At 39.5% G+C, this 16,940-nt stretch overlaps 1 protein-coding gene across 4 annotated transcripts in view; it reads right to left on the bottom strand.

The window, feature by feature from the left end:
* The window catches only part of CDK17 (cyclin dependent kinase 17), a 111,456-nt gene extending 95,116 nt beyond the window's left edge, over window positions 1–16,340 (bottom strand). For 2 of the 4 annotated variants that reach the window (XM_027542102.1, XM_027542103.1), the window contains exon 1: window positions 15,769–16,340. Coding sequence is in view for 2 of the 4 variants with exons in the window: in XM_027542101.1 (XP_027397902.1) it covers window positions 14,899–15,088 (190 nt within the window). In the remaining 2 variants the exon portion in view is untranslated. Of the gene's footprint in view, window positions 1–14,898; window positions 15,165–15,768 lie in introns of those variants that run through there. The other 2 variants (XM_027542101.1, XM_027542100.1) reach the window with 2 other exon arrangements.
* Between the last annotated feature and the right edge of the window lie 600 nt (window positions 16,341–16,940).

Raw genomic sequence — 16,940 nt, 5'->3', positions numbered from 1 at the left:
AGAGTATCATGACAGAGCAAATAGTTCTGTGAACAGTCTATATTTTTGTACATGTATAAGAACTGTTGAGTGAAAATTCATCACAGGGGCCAATAGGTCTTTCTCCTTTTAGGCATGAAAGGGTTTTGTGTACTGACCCCATTTCTTTATAGCCACATCTCCAGAGACCACATAACAATATCCTGGTTTTCTTTCTACCTCTCTGGCCACTCTCTCTCACTCACTCACACACATACACAGTACAGCCATTAAGCACTGAACTCTTTAGGCCTAAGTATATTTCTTCTTACTATATTGCAGACTCGTGTGTGACCCCACAGACTGTAGCCCACCAGGGTCCTCTGTCCATAGGATTCTCCAGGCAAGAATACTGGAGTGGGTTGCCATGCTCTTCTCCAGGGGATCTCCTCCACCCAGGGATCAAACCTGCGTCTCTTATGTCTCCTGCACTGGCAGGCAGTCTCATACATACAGTCTCATACACAAGCAACTACTTAGATGTCTCAGTAATGAAGTTAGGCTTCATTCCTCAGGAGGGAGAAAAAAAAAATGTCAAACTCTTCACCAAGAGAATGCACTGTCTTTGTAGACGGGCCTAAGGATTGGACTTTTTACAAACAGATTTTCAAACTTACTGTGGTTCTGAATGGGCACTGAGAACTGAAACCATCTGCACCCAGAGTTTACAGTCCACATTAACATCACATTCAGCTGTCTTCAACAACACACTTTACTATTCCAGGAAACTCTTGCCCAAGCAGATAAGAATTGCAAATAACTTCATTGTTCATTCCAGGAACTTCACCAAAACCCCCTATAAAACATCAGACTGTTCAACTTTTCAATAAATAGTAGCAAATGATTGTTTACTTTCCAAGATTCTGGGGAAAAAAAAAATCTCACCTCAAAATCCTTGCTTTACTCTATCAATCCTAAACTATAACATCATGACCTCTACTAATTCTAATCAAGCTCCTACACTGAAATACCTGCATTAAAGATTTCAAATCTTCAATAAATATTCCAACTTTGTTCTCCTTCCTAACTCTGCTATTCTTTTCACCCACACATACCCCTCTTGTCCCGGCAGATTCTACCAACTCAGGAAAGGTGGTGTCCTCCTTTACTATCACAAGCAACAAACTCACCAGGTTATTTTGGGTAGTATTTTCTAGGAACCAACATTCCACAGCAATACCAGATAGTTTCTCAAATGTCTGTTAAATTCAGTTCAGCAATGCTAGTTTCACAAGTACTATGAGGAAAATATGGATAGCTAAATAAAACGGTGTAAGAAATCAGCACTCTGTATTACGCAACACATGCTGACACTACTGGCCCCAGTTTCTTAAGGAGTTACACTAATTTCTAAATAAAATGAAATAAAGAGATTACTGACATCAAAGGGGCCATAAAACCAGTGAAGAGTTCTAAGGAAGATAGAAGATAAATCAGAGAGGTTTAATATCTAAATAGGAATCAAAGGAGAAATAGGAAGGGGTAAAAACTAAATATATGAATAATTCACAATGCTAATCATCTGGAAGAAAAAATACTGCTAAATATACAACAGTATAACAGTGAAAAGAAACTTTAAGAGTCTTTACTTCTGTAAAACTTTCAAACCATGATTCAGAATTAAGATACAATGAAATGCTTAATGTATTTTCTATAAAGTCGAAATTTCATATCCACCAAGAGTAAATGTATAAAGATTTCTTCTACTATAAATCATTTAAAGTACCAATAAGGCTACAGGCATGCTTACACAGGCATGAAAGAAAAGGTTAAGCATTTAAAATGACTCAATAATTGGGAGGAACTGAAGAATTCAAACTTTTAAGATCTAAGTGTAAAAAAGGAAATCACAAGTACTAGAAGAAAATGTGGATGAATTCCTTCACAACCTTGGAATGGTGAAGACTTTTCTAACTATATTTCAAAATTCAGAAACACTAAAAAACTACCATATAAAAAAGGAAAAATCTGCATGAAAAAAATCAGAGAATCTATACATAAACACTTACAACCCATATCACAAAAAGGGCTAATCTCCCCACAGGGAACTAGATTCCATATATATGGAATCTAGAAAGATGGTACTGATGAATTTATCTGAAAGGCATCAATGGAGAAACAAATACAGAGAACAGACTTATGGTCACTGTGAGAAGGAAGGAGAGGATGAGATGTATGGAGAGAATAACATGGAAACTTACATTACCATATGTAAAATAGCCAATGGGAATTCAATGTATGCCTCAGGGAATTCAAACAGGGGCTCTGTATCAACCTAGAGGGGTGGGATGGGGAGGGAAATGGGAGGGAGGTTCAAGAGGGAGGGGTATATGTATACCCATGGCTGATTCATGTTGATGTTTGACAGAAAACGAAATTCTGTAAAGCAATTATCCTTCAATTAAAAATTAATTTTTTTTAAAAGTGCTAATATCCCTATAGAGAACTCATGAAATTAACAAGAAAAAGGCCAACAACCAAACAGAATAAAGAACATGAATGTTAACAGAAAGGAAAAATAAGTTAAATGCCCACTAGACATATTAAAAAAATAATGTCATTCATGATGAGACAAACACCACAGTGTGAGTTACACCAGTTCATTAAAAAAGTTTTTAGATACATCTAACAGATTTACAGAAACACCTATCTGTATTGTTTAATAAATGTTTTATAATAGTTTTAGATTTACAGAAAAATTTCAAAGATAGTATGGAGTCTCCCTACACCAAACACTTAGCTTCTGCTATTAAGATCTTGTATTACCATGGTTTGTCACAATTAATGAACCCAAACTGATATAATTAACTGAAGTCTTTATTTAGATTTTATTAGTTTTTATCTAATGTTCTTTTGCTGTTCCAGGATCCCATGCAGTATACCACATTATAGTATAATCATCTTCTCAGGCTACTTTAGGCAGTGACAGTTTCTCAGACTTTCCCAGTTTGGGTGACCCTGACAGTTTTCAAGAGTAGTGTTCAGTTATTTTGTGGAATACCCCTCAATTGAGATTTGTTTGATGGTTTTCTCATGATTAGCCTGGGTTACAATTTGGGGGAGGAAGACCACAGAGGTGAAGTGCTATTCTCAACACACTATATTATTAATATAATTTATGACTGCTGAAGTTAACTCTCACGCTATTCAGGCTGCTATAACAGAATACTTTAGACTAGGTGGCTTATAAACCACAGAAATTTATTTTCTCACAGTTCTACAGGCTGGGAAGTCCAAGACCAAAGCTACTGCATACTCAGTATTTGGTGAGAGCCCACTTTCTAGCTCACAGACTGCTGTCTTCTTATTGTGTCTTCACAGAACAAGGGATATCCTTGATTTCTTACCACTAATTCCATTCATGAGGGCTCCACCCTCATGGCATAAGCATCCCCTAAGGGTCCCACCTCCAAATACCATTACACTGGGGATTAGGTTTCAACATGGGAATTTTAGGGAAATACTTGCTCTTAGACTATGTTGCTATTGTTATTGTTCAGTCACTAAGTTTTGCAAGTCTCACTGAAGTCTTTGCAACCCCATGGACTGCAGCACCCCAGGCTTCCCAGTCCTTCATTATGTCCCGGACTTTGCTCAACTCACGTCCATTGAGTTGGTGACGCCATCCAGCTATTTCATCCTCTGTTGCCCTTTTCTTCTGTTCTCAGTCTTTCTCAAGATCAGGGTCTTTCCAATGAGTCAGTTCTTCGCAACAGGTGGCCAAAGTATTCGAGCGTCAGCATCAATCCTTCCAAAGACTATTCAGGACTGATTTCCTTTAGGACTGACTGGTTTGATCTGCTTGCTGTCCAAGGGGCTCTCAAGAGTCTTCTCCAACACCACAGTTCAAAAGCATCAGTTCTTCAGTGCTCAGCCTTCTTTATGGTCCAACTCTCACATCTATACACGATTATTGGAAAAACTGTAGCTTTGACTATACGGACCCTTGTTGGCAAAGTGATATTTCTGCATTTTAATATGCCATCTAGCTTTGTCACAGCTTTCATTCCAAGGAGAAAGCGTCTTTCAAATTCATGGCTGCAGTCACCACCCACAGTTATTTTGGGAGTCCAAGAAAAGAAAATCTGCTGCTGTTTCCACTTTTCCCCCAATTACGTGTCATGAAGTAATGCGACTGGATGCCATGATGTTAGTTTGTTGAATGCTCTTGGATTATAAATTATCCATTTGCTTATGCAAATAGTATGCATATGTTATTCGTTTGGCGAAATAATAGCAGAAAATAGGAAACAACACAAAGATCCCTACAGGACTGAGTGACCATATATTCAATAGAAGTAAAACCACCATTAAAAATAAAGGAAGATCTTTATATATGAAAAAAGCCTCCAAACTAATATATATATTTATTTACATTTGCAAAAAAACACTTGAAAAATAAGCAGGATACTAAAAGAAATGTTTGCCTATAAAAGGCGTGTGAGGAAAAACAAGAAGAAAGCAAAAGAGGAAACAAAACTTTTGTGTGTCTCTATACATACTTCTAGGTTTATAATCACATTGGGTGCATGCTAAGTAAGACGCTTCAGTTGTTTCTGACTCTGTACCACCCTACAACTGCAGCCTGCCGGGCTCCTCTGTCCATGGGGATACTCCAGGCAAGAATACTAGAGTGGTGGTATTGTGGTGCCCTCCCCTCCAGGGGATCTTCCCAACGCAGGGATAGAAACCACATCTGTTACGTCTAACCTGCATTGGCAAGCAGGTTTTTTACCACAAGCACCACCTGGGAAGCCCCATAATCACATTACTTATTTCAAAAAAATTTAATTTTAATTTCTGCAAATAATTTTTAATGCCTACAACTATAAAAAAAAATTGAAGGGTTCAAATAGAAAGAAAGAATGAGGAAAGGAAAGAATCATTTCTGAAGAGTAAGTATATTATGAGATAAAATAGCTCCCGCTTAGGGACAATTATGTACCAAAAATTCATTGCAAGCTTTAATAAAAAAAAAAAAATGCTGAAATGTACTATACCTGCTGCTGCTGCTGCTAAGTGGCTTCAGTCGTGTCCGACTCTGTGCTACCCCACAGTCGGCAGCCCACCAGGCTCCCCCATCCGTGGGATTCTCCAGGCAAGAACACTGGAGTGGGTTGCCATTTCCTTCCCCACTATACCTGCTAAAATTACCCTATTCTCAAAACTTAACTGTATAGTAATAATTAGACAAATAATTTGACAAATAATTATAGTGCTGTAAAATAACCTTCGTTATTAGCACAAAGATAAAGTCTAAAGAACTACAAAATCATCTGTATAAGCACAATATTTGTGTTATTGACTTGTAAGCTGATACTTAAGGTTAATTAAAAGTATCTATTATTTCTACAAGCTATAATTTACTATTTTTTTCTATTTCCCCAAGAAAATGATGAAACCAATTTCTAACATACAGAAACATATTCTCATTGGAAGATAAAAATGGCAGGGGTCTGCAAATAAAAACCCACATCCAAGTGCTCCTAAGAGCCAGTAAAATAATTTTCATGTCTCTGAGGTGAACCAAACCAGAGAACAAGGACACAGGGAGCTCTTTTTAAAGTAGGAAAGCAATCCTCTAAGGCCTCCATCACAAAAAGCTGTCCATTCAACACTCAGAAGTAGCTCACTTGCAGCTGTTCACAAAACTTACCCAAAACTCACAGTAGAAAAGATTATATTATGCCTAAAAATGTTCCACTGGTGAATAAAATCCAAACTCCTTGCTGGTTTATCTCCCTCTCTGATCTCATCTTCTACCACTATTTCTCTATTCCTATTATACTACAAGTGGTTGATAGAGAATATATTCTTTTAAAAATAATGCTTAAAGTCTTTATTCATACCTCTTTTTCACCCACTTCTTTTATCTGAGAATGCTTCCCTTCTTTTCTGTATGTAGAGCTAATTATCTTTAGCATCTCCTCTGAGAAATCTACCTAATACCCTTGGCTAAAAGTCATTCCTTCATTCTCTTCAGGTTAACCAAGTCCACCTTTAGTGAGAGCATGAAATGGATAAAATCTATTCTAAGTTACGTAAGTTTTACTGAGATGCTCTTTACATGGCATAATCTGGACCAAGTAAATAGAAGTCTATTCTGATTCCTAATACAACTCTTATTAGATGTGTTGACCTATTTAGGGTTAAAATTTTATAGCAGAGAAGACCAGTTTTGCAAAAAAAAAAAAAAAAGGAGACAACTATATCTACTTTTTTTTTGGCCTGTCATTTACAAAAGTAGAATAAAAATATATATATAATATCAAAATTATTGGGAGAAAATATCCAGCATCTTGCCATACCAGGCAGGAAGATATAATATGGTGAAAAGTTAAAATAAGCTGGCATTAGTACAAGAATACATGGATCACCAAAACATAAGATCACCAAAATGAATTCTCTGACTTTAGAAAAGAAAAAAAGCTTTATGTGTAGTAATTTGATACAAAGAAAATATCACAAAATAACAACTCTAGTCAAAGCTATGATATTTCCAGTAGTCACGTATGGATATAAGAGTTGGACTATAAAGAAAGCTGAGCGTCAAAGAATAAATGCTTTTGAACTGTGGTGCTGGAGAAGACTCTTGAGAGTCCCTTGGACTGCAAGGAGATCCAACCAGTCCATCCTAAAGGAGATCAGTCCTGGGTGCTCATTGGAAGGACTAATGTTGAAGCTGAAACTCCAATACTTTGGCTACCTCATGCGAAGAGTTGACTCATTGGAAAAGACCCTGATGCTGGGAAAGATTGAGGGCAGGAGAAGATGACGACAGAGGATGAGATGGTTGAATGGCATCACCGACTCTATGGACATGAGATTGAGTAAAGTCTGGGAGTTGGCGATGGACAGGGAGGCCTGGTGTGCTGCAGCCCATGCGGTCGCAAAGAGTCGGACACGACTGAGCGACTGGACTGAACTGAACTGAACAGAACAACAACAAAGCTGTGAGGATTTAGGGAATGCTAATAGTCTCCTCCCTAGCAGCTTGAGGGGAGAATACAGAGGGAAGGAAAAAAACAACAAAAACCAACATCCTAGCAATCAAAGAAATTAAAATAAAATGGTTATCTTTCTATAAGCAAATTATCAGAAGCAAATATTTTAAATATTAGTATCACTGAAAATAGATGTGGTAGATTATCGGCAGCACTGGTACAACAGGCATTACCAGAAAGGTTCACAGGCTTCGATGTGGGAAGTCCATTTCTGTATATCTACGCATCCTAAGGAAATGTAAAATGGAGGTGGTGGGTCACATGCTGGAGTCTGTCCCTGCACAATTTAAAATAGTGAAAATTTTAAAGTGATAATTTAATAATTATCAACCACTATGAAATGTTTAAATTCTTTTGATTGATGATTAACCACTAAAAATTATAGCCATAAGAATTAGTATTACCATAAAAACTTACATTATAAAAAGGAACCTGGGCAAAAATATTTAACTCCAAATATGAAAAAAGACAAAGGGACTATTTGAAGATGATAACCACTGTAAGGAATTTAAAGTCTATTTTTTACATTATTTTATGTTCTTATACTTAAAAGATAATTTTCAAAACATGATAATTGAGACTATAAAGGCAGGAAACAGTAAGACACTGGAAAGAAACTAAAATTATTGAACAAGAGGGCATTAGACTGGGGTGGCTCCAATGCTTTGGTAGTCTACATAAGCAGACTAAAACCTAAGCCAGACTCAATACACTTGTATCTGAGAAAATTAAACTTTAGAACAACCAACCAACTAGGCTTTCCTAAATAAGGCAATCACTTAAGCTATAGCCAGTCAAGTTAATTTCCTTTCTTTGCTTCCATGTCTTCTCTATAAAAACCTCCACCCACCTCCTATTGGTGGAGCACTCCTAACCACTTGTGGCTTGGTACTGCCTGATTCAAATCAAGGTATGCTCAAATAAAGTTGAAAATTTTTAATGTGCCTCAATTTACTGGTTTTTGTTTGGCTGGTTTTTTTTTTGTTTTGGCTGCACTGTGTGGCAAGCAGGATCTTAGTTCCCCAACCAAGGATCAAAGCCATGCCTACTGCAGTGTACTCTTAACCACTGGACCATCATCAGGGAAGTCCCCTCAGTTTACCTTTTAACCAAACAAACTAAAAAGCAAGACAAAAACATTCACCAAAGTAAATAAAATAACTGGAACAGAAGTACATCAACCTAAGAAAACCTTCCCCCAAACACAATTAAACTAGGAAATATAAAATAGAATAAAAAGAAAAAAATAAGATGGAATGATGAAAATTTTTAATCACTTTGCCTTTACTTTAACTTATATATGAGTGGTTCCTCCCCTTGACACTATGCTAAATCCTAGAACAATGACTCTAAAATTCAAGAATTACTTGAAATATTCTTTAAAAACCCAAACCCAGAGTATCCCAATTCAGGTGCTCTAGAACAGAGCTTGAAATTTTACACACACACAGAGGCTTCTTGTTTTGTCATTTTTAATCAACAAGTGTGCTTCTGAAGTTCAGGTTAAGGCCACTGACCTACAAATAAGAGAATAAAAACACAGTAAACAGCAAAAATCTAAGCAGATTTTATGACGACGGAAAAATGCAAAACTAGTTTCTTTTTTTGATGGGTAAGTTATATTAGCTGTTATTCTATTTTGACTTCAGAAAATCTGAGTCACACATAAAACTCATTAAGAAGGAAAGCATATATATATTGTCTAGACCATTAAGATGTCAAATAAATGGTATAGCACAGAAAAACAGGGTGGTTACAAGAAAAATTTGGTTGGCCCTAAGGAAAAGCTTATCAATGTGCTCATCAGGAAGATTATGACAGTTTTATCCCTAACGGTCATTAGATAGGAAACAACAATGAATATCCCACTTTAGTCCACTAGCCTATGCTACTCCCCTCCTGCCAATACACATAAAGGGTGCAACATACACCCATCAGTAAACTTAACTCACTAACACACTGATTCTCAAATTCGGTGGAAGGCATATTAGAAAATCCACGGGGTATATCTATAGTTTAAAATGCCAGAGATGATTTTGACTCAATTGTCCTTGTGAATCACTTAGATATTCATCAACCTGAAGCAGTGGCTCTGCAAAGCAATTCTAGTACCATAACCAAGTTTTTCCCAGAGAAATAATAATAATGCAGAGTAATAAAAATAATTGCTAACTGAGTACTCACTAGGTGCAAGGTACTTTGCAGTCTTCTATACATACCATTGAATTTCTATAACCCTATAAAGTAGGGTCTGTCATTCCCAATTTTACAGAAGAAAATGACCCTGAAGAGTTTAAGTAGCTCAAGATCACATAGTTATTAGTTATTACTGAAGTAGTCTTTATGGGGAGGGGGGGAACTATCATCAATTCTAAACTTTACATAATAGAAATGAGTTGTAGAGTTTTTTTTACAAAATATTATAGCTAAAAGTTAAAATGTCAACCATTTTATAGCTTCCTGGAAAAACAGGGGTCAGAAGAAAACAAAAATGTAAATAATATCTGCAAAAGGAATGGCAAAAATCCATGTTCACAAACTTACAGGCAAAAATTACTGAAAAATATAATGCTAACTTCTGTTTCTGGAGTGATAAAATGTAGGTATATATCATCTTGAAAATTTAACTGATATAAACATTTTCAGTATTTTAAGGCTATATAATAAACTGAGGAATATGAAAAAGCATCAACTCTTACAAATTGTGAAAACTTGTTTTTTTTTAAATGTCACATCAAGATATTAAGCTATCTGATTTCTCAAATCTAGTTTTTATAACATACTGTATCAAAGATATAATTTAAAACTCAATTTTAAAAACCTCAATGAAATGTCTAATTTTAAAAGCTGACAATAAAGCAGTTTATTTAAGTACAGTAATTTCAATGAAAAGTGTGTATGTGTGTGTGTGTGTATATATATATATATATAAACTATAAGGTTAACAGGAATGACATTAAATGCGCTGTTCTGAGTGCAATTATGTATTTTAATGAATTTAAGCCTAGTACTCTACAGCTAAACAGTTGGATTTCATTAAGGATGAAATTTCATCCAAATCTTCTTGATATTAACCAATGTTTTTAGGCCTTTAAAAATAGCTATTTTATTCACATGGGCTTCCCAGGTGGTAGAGTGGTAAAGAATTCGCTTGCCAATGCAGGAGAATCAGAAGGCATGGGTTAAATCTTTGGTTTGCAAGATCCCCTGGAGGAGGAAATGGCAACTCACTCCAATATTCTTGCCTGGAAAACCCCATGGACAGAGTTTGGCGGGCTACAGTCCATGGGGTGGCAAAGAATAGGACACAACTGACCGTGCACACACACATACTGTATTTACATATAGATACTGTATTTACATATAGATATTGTAATTGATAGATCTTATTTGTCTAAAAGAAAAATCTTTGAAGATTACACCTCTTTTCTTTTCATTTGCGTATATCTCACATGTAATTTAAAAGGCCCAATAATACCAAGTTACTGCCCCTCCAAATTGGCCTAGTAACTGCTTCCAGATTACTCTCATAAAAACACAGCATACACGAAACACAGGCTCTTTATTTTCTACTGTATCAAAATTACTTGACTATTTCTAAGCCATAACTAATCTGACTCTAATTTACTAATTCAATGTTTTTTCTAATTCTATCACTTCATTCAATTAAGCAATACATAATATGGGGGAAATACCAAAATTTAAAAAGCATGGTCCCTCTGGTGCACAAAGCAGTCAAAAGGGTAAAGACTTGTAAATAATTAATTACAACACAATGTAGTAAGTTCCATGCTATGCTATGCTAAGTCACTTCAGTCGTGTCCGACTCTGTGCGACCGACCCCATAGACGGCAGCCCACCAGGCTCCCCCGTCCCTGGGATTCTCCAGGAAAGAACACTGGAGTGGGTTGCCATTTCCTTCTCCAATGCATGAAAGTGAAAAGGGAAAGTGAAGTCGCTCAGTCGTGTCCGACTCTTAGCGACCCCATGGATTGCAGCCTAACAGGCTCCTCCATCCATGGGATTTTCCAAGCAAGAGTACTGGAGTGGGGTGCCATTGCCTTCTCCGATTAAGTTCCATACAGGGTGCTAAGTCGCTTCAGTTGTGTCCAACCCTTTGAGACCCTGTGGACTGCAGCCTGCCAGGCTCCTCTGTCTTTGGGGATTCTCCAGGCAAGAATACTGGAGTGGGTAGCCATGCTCTTCTTCAGGGGATCTTCCCGATCCAGGGACTGAACCTCTGCTCTTACATCCTCTATTGACAAGAGGGTTCTTTACCACTAGCACCACCAGGGAGGCCCCATGGAGTCCTATGCTGCTGCTGCTAAGTTGCTTCAGTCGTGTCCGACTCTGTGGGACCCCATAGATGGCGGCCCACCAGGCTCCGCCATCCCTAGGATTCTCCAAGCAAGAATACTGGAGTGGGTTGCCATTTCCTTCTCCAATGCATTAAAGTGAAAAGTGAAAGTGAAGTCGCTTAGTCGTGTCCGACTCTTAGCGACCCCACGGACTGTACCCTACCAGGCTCCTGCGTCCATGGGATTCTCCAGACAAGAGTACTGGAGTTGGTTGCCATTGCCTTCTCCATTGAGTCCTATAGTAGACATAAATGCTATAGCAGGATCACAGTAACTCTGCCAGAATGAATCAAAGACAACTTCGAGGAAGTAACACTGTCCTCAAAAAAGAGAATTTCTCTCCAAGCACTGTAATATCTATGTGCCAGTTTCCTCATCTTTGTATCCTAGCATTGACCACAGTGGTAGTACGGGGTAGACATGTACTTCAGACATGGATGAACAGATGAATGGATAGATTTCATTAAGGATGAACTTTATCACAATAAAATTTGGTAGATGCTCAAATAAGGTGAACTAATTTTACACTTCAAGAAAATTATACACAACTTTCGATTATCCCAATGTCATGGATCTATAAATCTATCTCCTTACATATAGTGTTCAATATCATATGTTACGGCAGAACATAACATTATTTATAGTAGGCATCCCACCTATTAGATTTACTGATAGACATCTACTGATTTTCCAAGTTGGCCAAAAGAGAGGAAAACAGGCTAGGAAAGGTAAGCTGCATCTCAGATATATTTAATATATTTTTCTGGTCCTTAAAATCTCTCTCTTCAGGTCAAATATTTTGCAGATATCAAACTGACTGCCACTAAAAAATCTGGGAGAGAAACAATGACAAAGAATTCACGAAGGACAGTAAAAATTCTTGAATTAATTTTGTAAGTATCTCACAGAAATATTTTTTTGAAAGTCTAACAGGTCCTCTCCCCACCAGTTCAAAGAAATTGCCAACACTGTAAGCTGAATGCTAGTAAATTATACTAGGTTTTCTATTGTAGGCTGATTTTACTTCATAGATACTATATAAAGCACATTTTAAGATACCATCAATCTACTGTTTATCTTCATCATTTCAAATGCTAAGTGTCATAATTCGTTTACAAAATGCATTTAAAATATTTTCCATTTAAAAGATTAAGCAGAAACTACACATTCAAAATTCAAAGAACTGTTTTTCCTTCACCTATGTGAAAGGGGACAACTTTTAAAATAGATAAAATACTCTAAAGAATATTTTATAAGCTGGATTTAACATGTCTTTTTTCTATAATACAGCAATATATTCATTACAATTACACATCATGGAAGTATAAAAGCCATATAAATGTCATATCATGATGCTCTAATTTTTATTAAGACTACAGAACAGTAATAAAGATTCAAAATGTAATGCCCTATAAATATTCAGTATTGTTAGACAATAACAAAATATCAGGGCAAAAACTGTGTTCATAGAAAATTTTCTTATATTAAGTAACATTATTATCTTCACTTTTGAATGTCTATCTCAGTAGCCATTGTTCACAATATTGCAGTGTTTTAGTTAGCACTATTTCACCAACAGAGGAGAAAAATACTGCTGAAAATAAGGGAAAAAACAAAGGCAATGACAGAGTAAATTTTCCATGCCATCTCTTTTCACCATAATCATAGGACTAAACCGGTAAATGAAAACTAAATATATCAACACTTAGATACTTTTAAATGTTCTTAGTCAACACAGCTATTTTGTGCTCCAAAAAAAAAATTAATTTTTTTATTGGTAAAACCAATGACTTATTAGAACAAGATTGCTGGTGTACAAAGCTACCACTACCACACTGAATCGCTATCATACACTGAATTAATTATTCTAATTTCATCTTTCCTTACTATGTATCTTTTTGCCTTTTCATTACTATGTATTGCTTCTTTTTTCTTCAGGTAATCAGACTCATTTGGCAAGCTGCACTATTTCAAATATCTAACACTAAAAGTGATTTTAATGGACCTGAATCCAAAGATGAGAATACATTACACATTTTATAGAAGCTCCTTTTAATAACAGGCAAATCAGAATATTAACAAGACAATTTTTTTAAACAAGAATTTAATTCTCCATATATTTTTTTTACTGACTGTAAAGGTCAGGTGAAAATTTGAAAGATACAGAAATGTATTTTTATTCATCTGTAAGTCCCACTACCCAGATCTCTGATGACTTTTTGGTAGATTTCCTTCTAGTGAGGATAAAACTTCAAGTAACTAATTTGACACTAATAATTATGTAGAGGGGGAAAATCAGTGTATCCTCAATACAGCCTTTTGATAAATATATAAAACATTGATTATTAATGATATGACCTGTTAATTTCACAAAGAATTTAGGGAGTCTTTCAATTCAGACTGATCCCTAAACTGAAGTCCCTTTCACAATTTTTATAGTGTCAACATTTTAATGGCTATAAGCAGCAAGATGAGACTATTCTTAAAATGATTATCAACAGTGATGTCAAACACATTTCAACATGTTTTTATTTTTGCTGTTAAAAAAAATCAATAATATATTTGCACAGTCATTTTAAAAGTTTAAATTCAAAGACAAAATTCTTTGAAGCCCAATATTCAAAACCATTGGTTTTCCTGGCCCATAAGATAATTTACCAGATAAAAGGTTACCGCTTCTACATCTGGAAATCTCTTCCATTAAAAAAAAAAAATTCCTTAAATATAGCCACATTTTTTCTTTTGTTCCAACCCATTGTTTATGGAAGTATGCAGATATTAGGAATACAAAGACTGAAATAACTTCATTAACAAAGCAACATCAACATTTAATAAATAAACCAACTACTTAATCTTATAAAAGAACAGAACAAAACCAATTAAATGCTAGCAAGTCCTTTTCTTACAGTATGGTTGAACCTGATTTCTACCTTCTAGAAGGCCCTCCTTTACTCAGGACATCAAAGATCTTAAAATTCCCATTCATTTTCTTCTAATGGTCAATACGCCTAAAACATAGTAATTTAAATTTGTTACTCTGACCTTCTTACGTAAGAGCCTTTTAAAAGAAATCCTTCAACAAAGACTCGAGAAAGAACCAGCAAAGTTTGAGTAAACAATTGTCTAAGTCAAGCATTTCCTGATAAGTGACAGAAGATCTAGTGGCTGCCAGGGATATACTTGCTGACCCTAGGAACAGTCAAAACTCAAAACAAAATTTGCCACTTCTGTATCTAAAACGTTAATTTGGCTAATAAGTAAAATGTGATAATCCATGACCAGCGACGTGTCTCTGGTGGACACATTATAGAGGAGGAGCGCCATGGATTTCAGCTACATGCTTTTGCCATTTTTGCAGAAGAAAAGCTAATTGTTAACGGCCATGTGACATTATAAGATCCCAGAAAGGAAAGGGTGGGAGGAAGAAAGAGGAGTTCAAGGCAGTTCAGGGTCAGAACAAGCTCAGACATCCTGTCATTAGCAAACGTTCCCCAGGCTGAAGGCATAATGCTGCTTACCCGAAAAGGAGTGGGTGAGAAGGGAAGAACGAGGGGAAAACCGCAGGAGAGTCAGTGTGGCACGGAGGGGGTGATGGGAGGGAGCAGATCTGTAGCTCTCCAGCCGAGTTGGGGAGCAAAAACCGTCGGGCACAAAAACCCTGAGAAAAGCAACTGCGACGCAGACGACAGTACTTGGCAGCCCCTTCATCTCCCACTCCCCATCGGTTACTGGGGTTTCCCACCTTCCCTCCACCTCTGCTCTGGCCAACACTCAGGGGTGTGACCCGCCAGCGGGAGGCTGCCCCGAGCTTTGTCTCAGCCGGCTCCCCACGCGAGGGCTCCTCCTCCCGCTCCCCACCCGCGCACACCTCCGGCGTCTCCAAGGAGCTGGAAACGCGGCAGCCGCCGCCTCTTCGCCCACCTCCCGCGGACCCGCGCCCCTTCCTTCCCCTCGGGGCTGCGCCGCCCGCTCCCGCAGCTCCACCCCCGCCGAGGGGACCTTTGTGTCTCGGGAGACTTTCTGCCTCTTCCCCTCCTCGGCCTCGCGGGGAGACCGGCCTGCCCCCGGAGACCAAAACGGCAGCAAACACGGACGCGGCGGCGGCTGAAGGCGCCTCCCGCGAAGGAGCCAGAGCGTCAGACACCCACACCCCACCCCACGCCAGGGGAAATGCCCGGGGTCCGCGCTGGACCCCAGGGGCAACAAGCACCAGCGAGCCCCCTGCGCCGCGCCGCCCTCTCTCAACTTCCCGACCGGGCCTGAGCCTCCCACGCCCCTACCCAGCCGCTCGCCCCGGCCCCCAGTCTCAAGCACCCTGCGGCCCCACTCCGCCCGGGGTCGGCGGGCCAGGACGGAAAGCCCCGCGCCGCCGCCGGCCGCCAACTCACCAGCAAGTGCGGGGGCTGCGTCCCGAGAGCAGGCGAGGCGAGGGAGGCGCAGAGGCAAAGCGGCTCCGCCGACGCCCGCGGCGACCGGATGCAGGTCCGGGTCCCAGCCGCTGGCCGACCCGAGGCGCCTCCGACGCGCAGGCCTCCGCCGCCGCAGCCGCCTTCCAGCTCTCGCCGAAGAGTCCGAGCCTCCGGGAGGGGCTGCGGGTCGCTCACGCGTTGCCAAGCCCCCCGGACAACATGGCTCCCGGGCCGCCGAGTCGCGCAGGCGGCCCACTAATCCCCTTGGAGGAGCCGGGGTGGGAGCGAGGCGGGCAGGGAGGCGCCGACGCCCGGCTGAGGCGGCCGGGCCGGACACGGGTTCTTCTTCTCTGGGGCCGCCGGACGGTGCCGAGCCGACGAGACGCTCGCCGCTGCGTGTGCGTCGCTTTCTCACTCGGCGGCTGCGGGTTGACGCCTCCGCCTGTTTCCCAGGGGAGAGCGAGCGCGAGAGAAAAAAAGACTTTTATTGAAACGCTCCAACCAGCAGCAGCAGAGAAAGGCGACCGGCTGCGGGAGCTTCCCCCACCAGTTTCCCGGTGGCCGCGGCGGGGGCGGGGCCTAGAAGGCGGGGCGGGGTATCCCCGGGAAACCCCCCACCCCGAGGTGGGGGCCCTCCGTCTCAAGTGCACCGCTTTTGGGGTGGCGAGAGGGCGGTGGGAAAGGTGATGAGACCCCACGAGGGTGAAGGTTAGGCAGTGCCTGTCCACGGCGACTGGAGAAGAAATCTCACTGGTTCAGCCCCTTCATCTTTCAACATCCCCCCACCAACACAAAAACTGTGGCTTAAATTATCCAAGTAATTATGTAATTTAGATACCATTGCCACAGTTCTCTACTCGTTCTCTAGAAAGCTGATGTCAAAGGACCCGCACTTGAGCTTGATTGCTGCAACTTTTCTCCTTTATTGTGGGCGGCTGGGTGAATACGAGAGCAGCAATCACTCACACAGGCAGCATTTATTCAGTTAAACTACAATCTCCTTTATATTATGTTTTTGACAATATACTAGGTCTTTAAAGGACTGAGAGTCTCACTGGCATGAAAGATACGCCATAAGCAGTTATAATAAAAACCTGAGCTTTATGAGAAGGGAAATAGAAGGTGCTGTGAGAACAGAAAGGAACTTCTGT

Source organism: Bos indicus x Bos taurus, chromosome 5 (assembly GCF_003369695.1).
Source record: "Bos indicus x Bos taurus breed Angus x Brahman F1 hybrid chromosome 5, Bos_hybrid_MaternalHap_v2.0, whole genome shotgun sequence".
Lineage (NCBI taxonomy): Eukaryota > Metazoa > Chordata > Mammalia > Artiodactyla > Bovidae > Bos > Bos indicus x Bos taurus.
The sequence above is the reverse complement of the archived record's forward strand: the minus strand, read 5'-3'. Positions and strand labels throughout refer to the sequence as shown.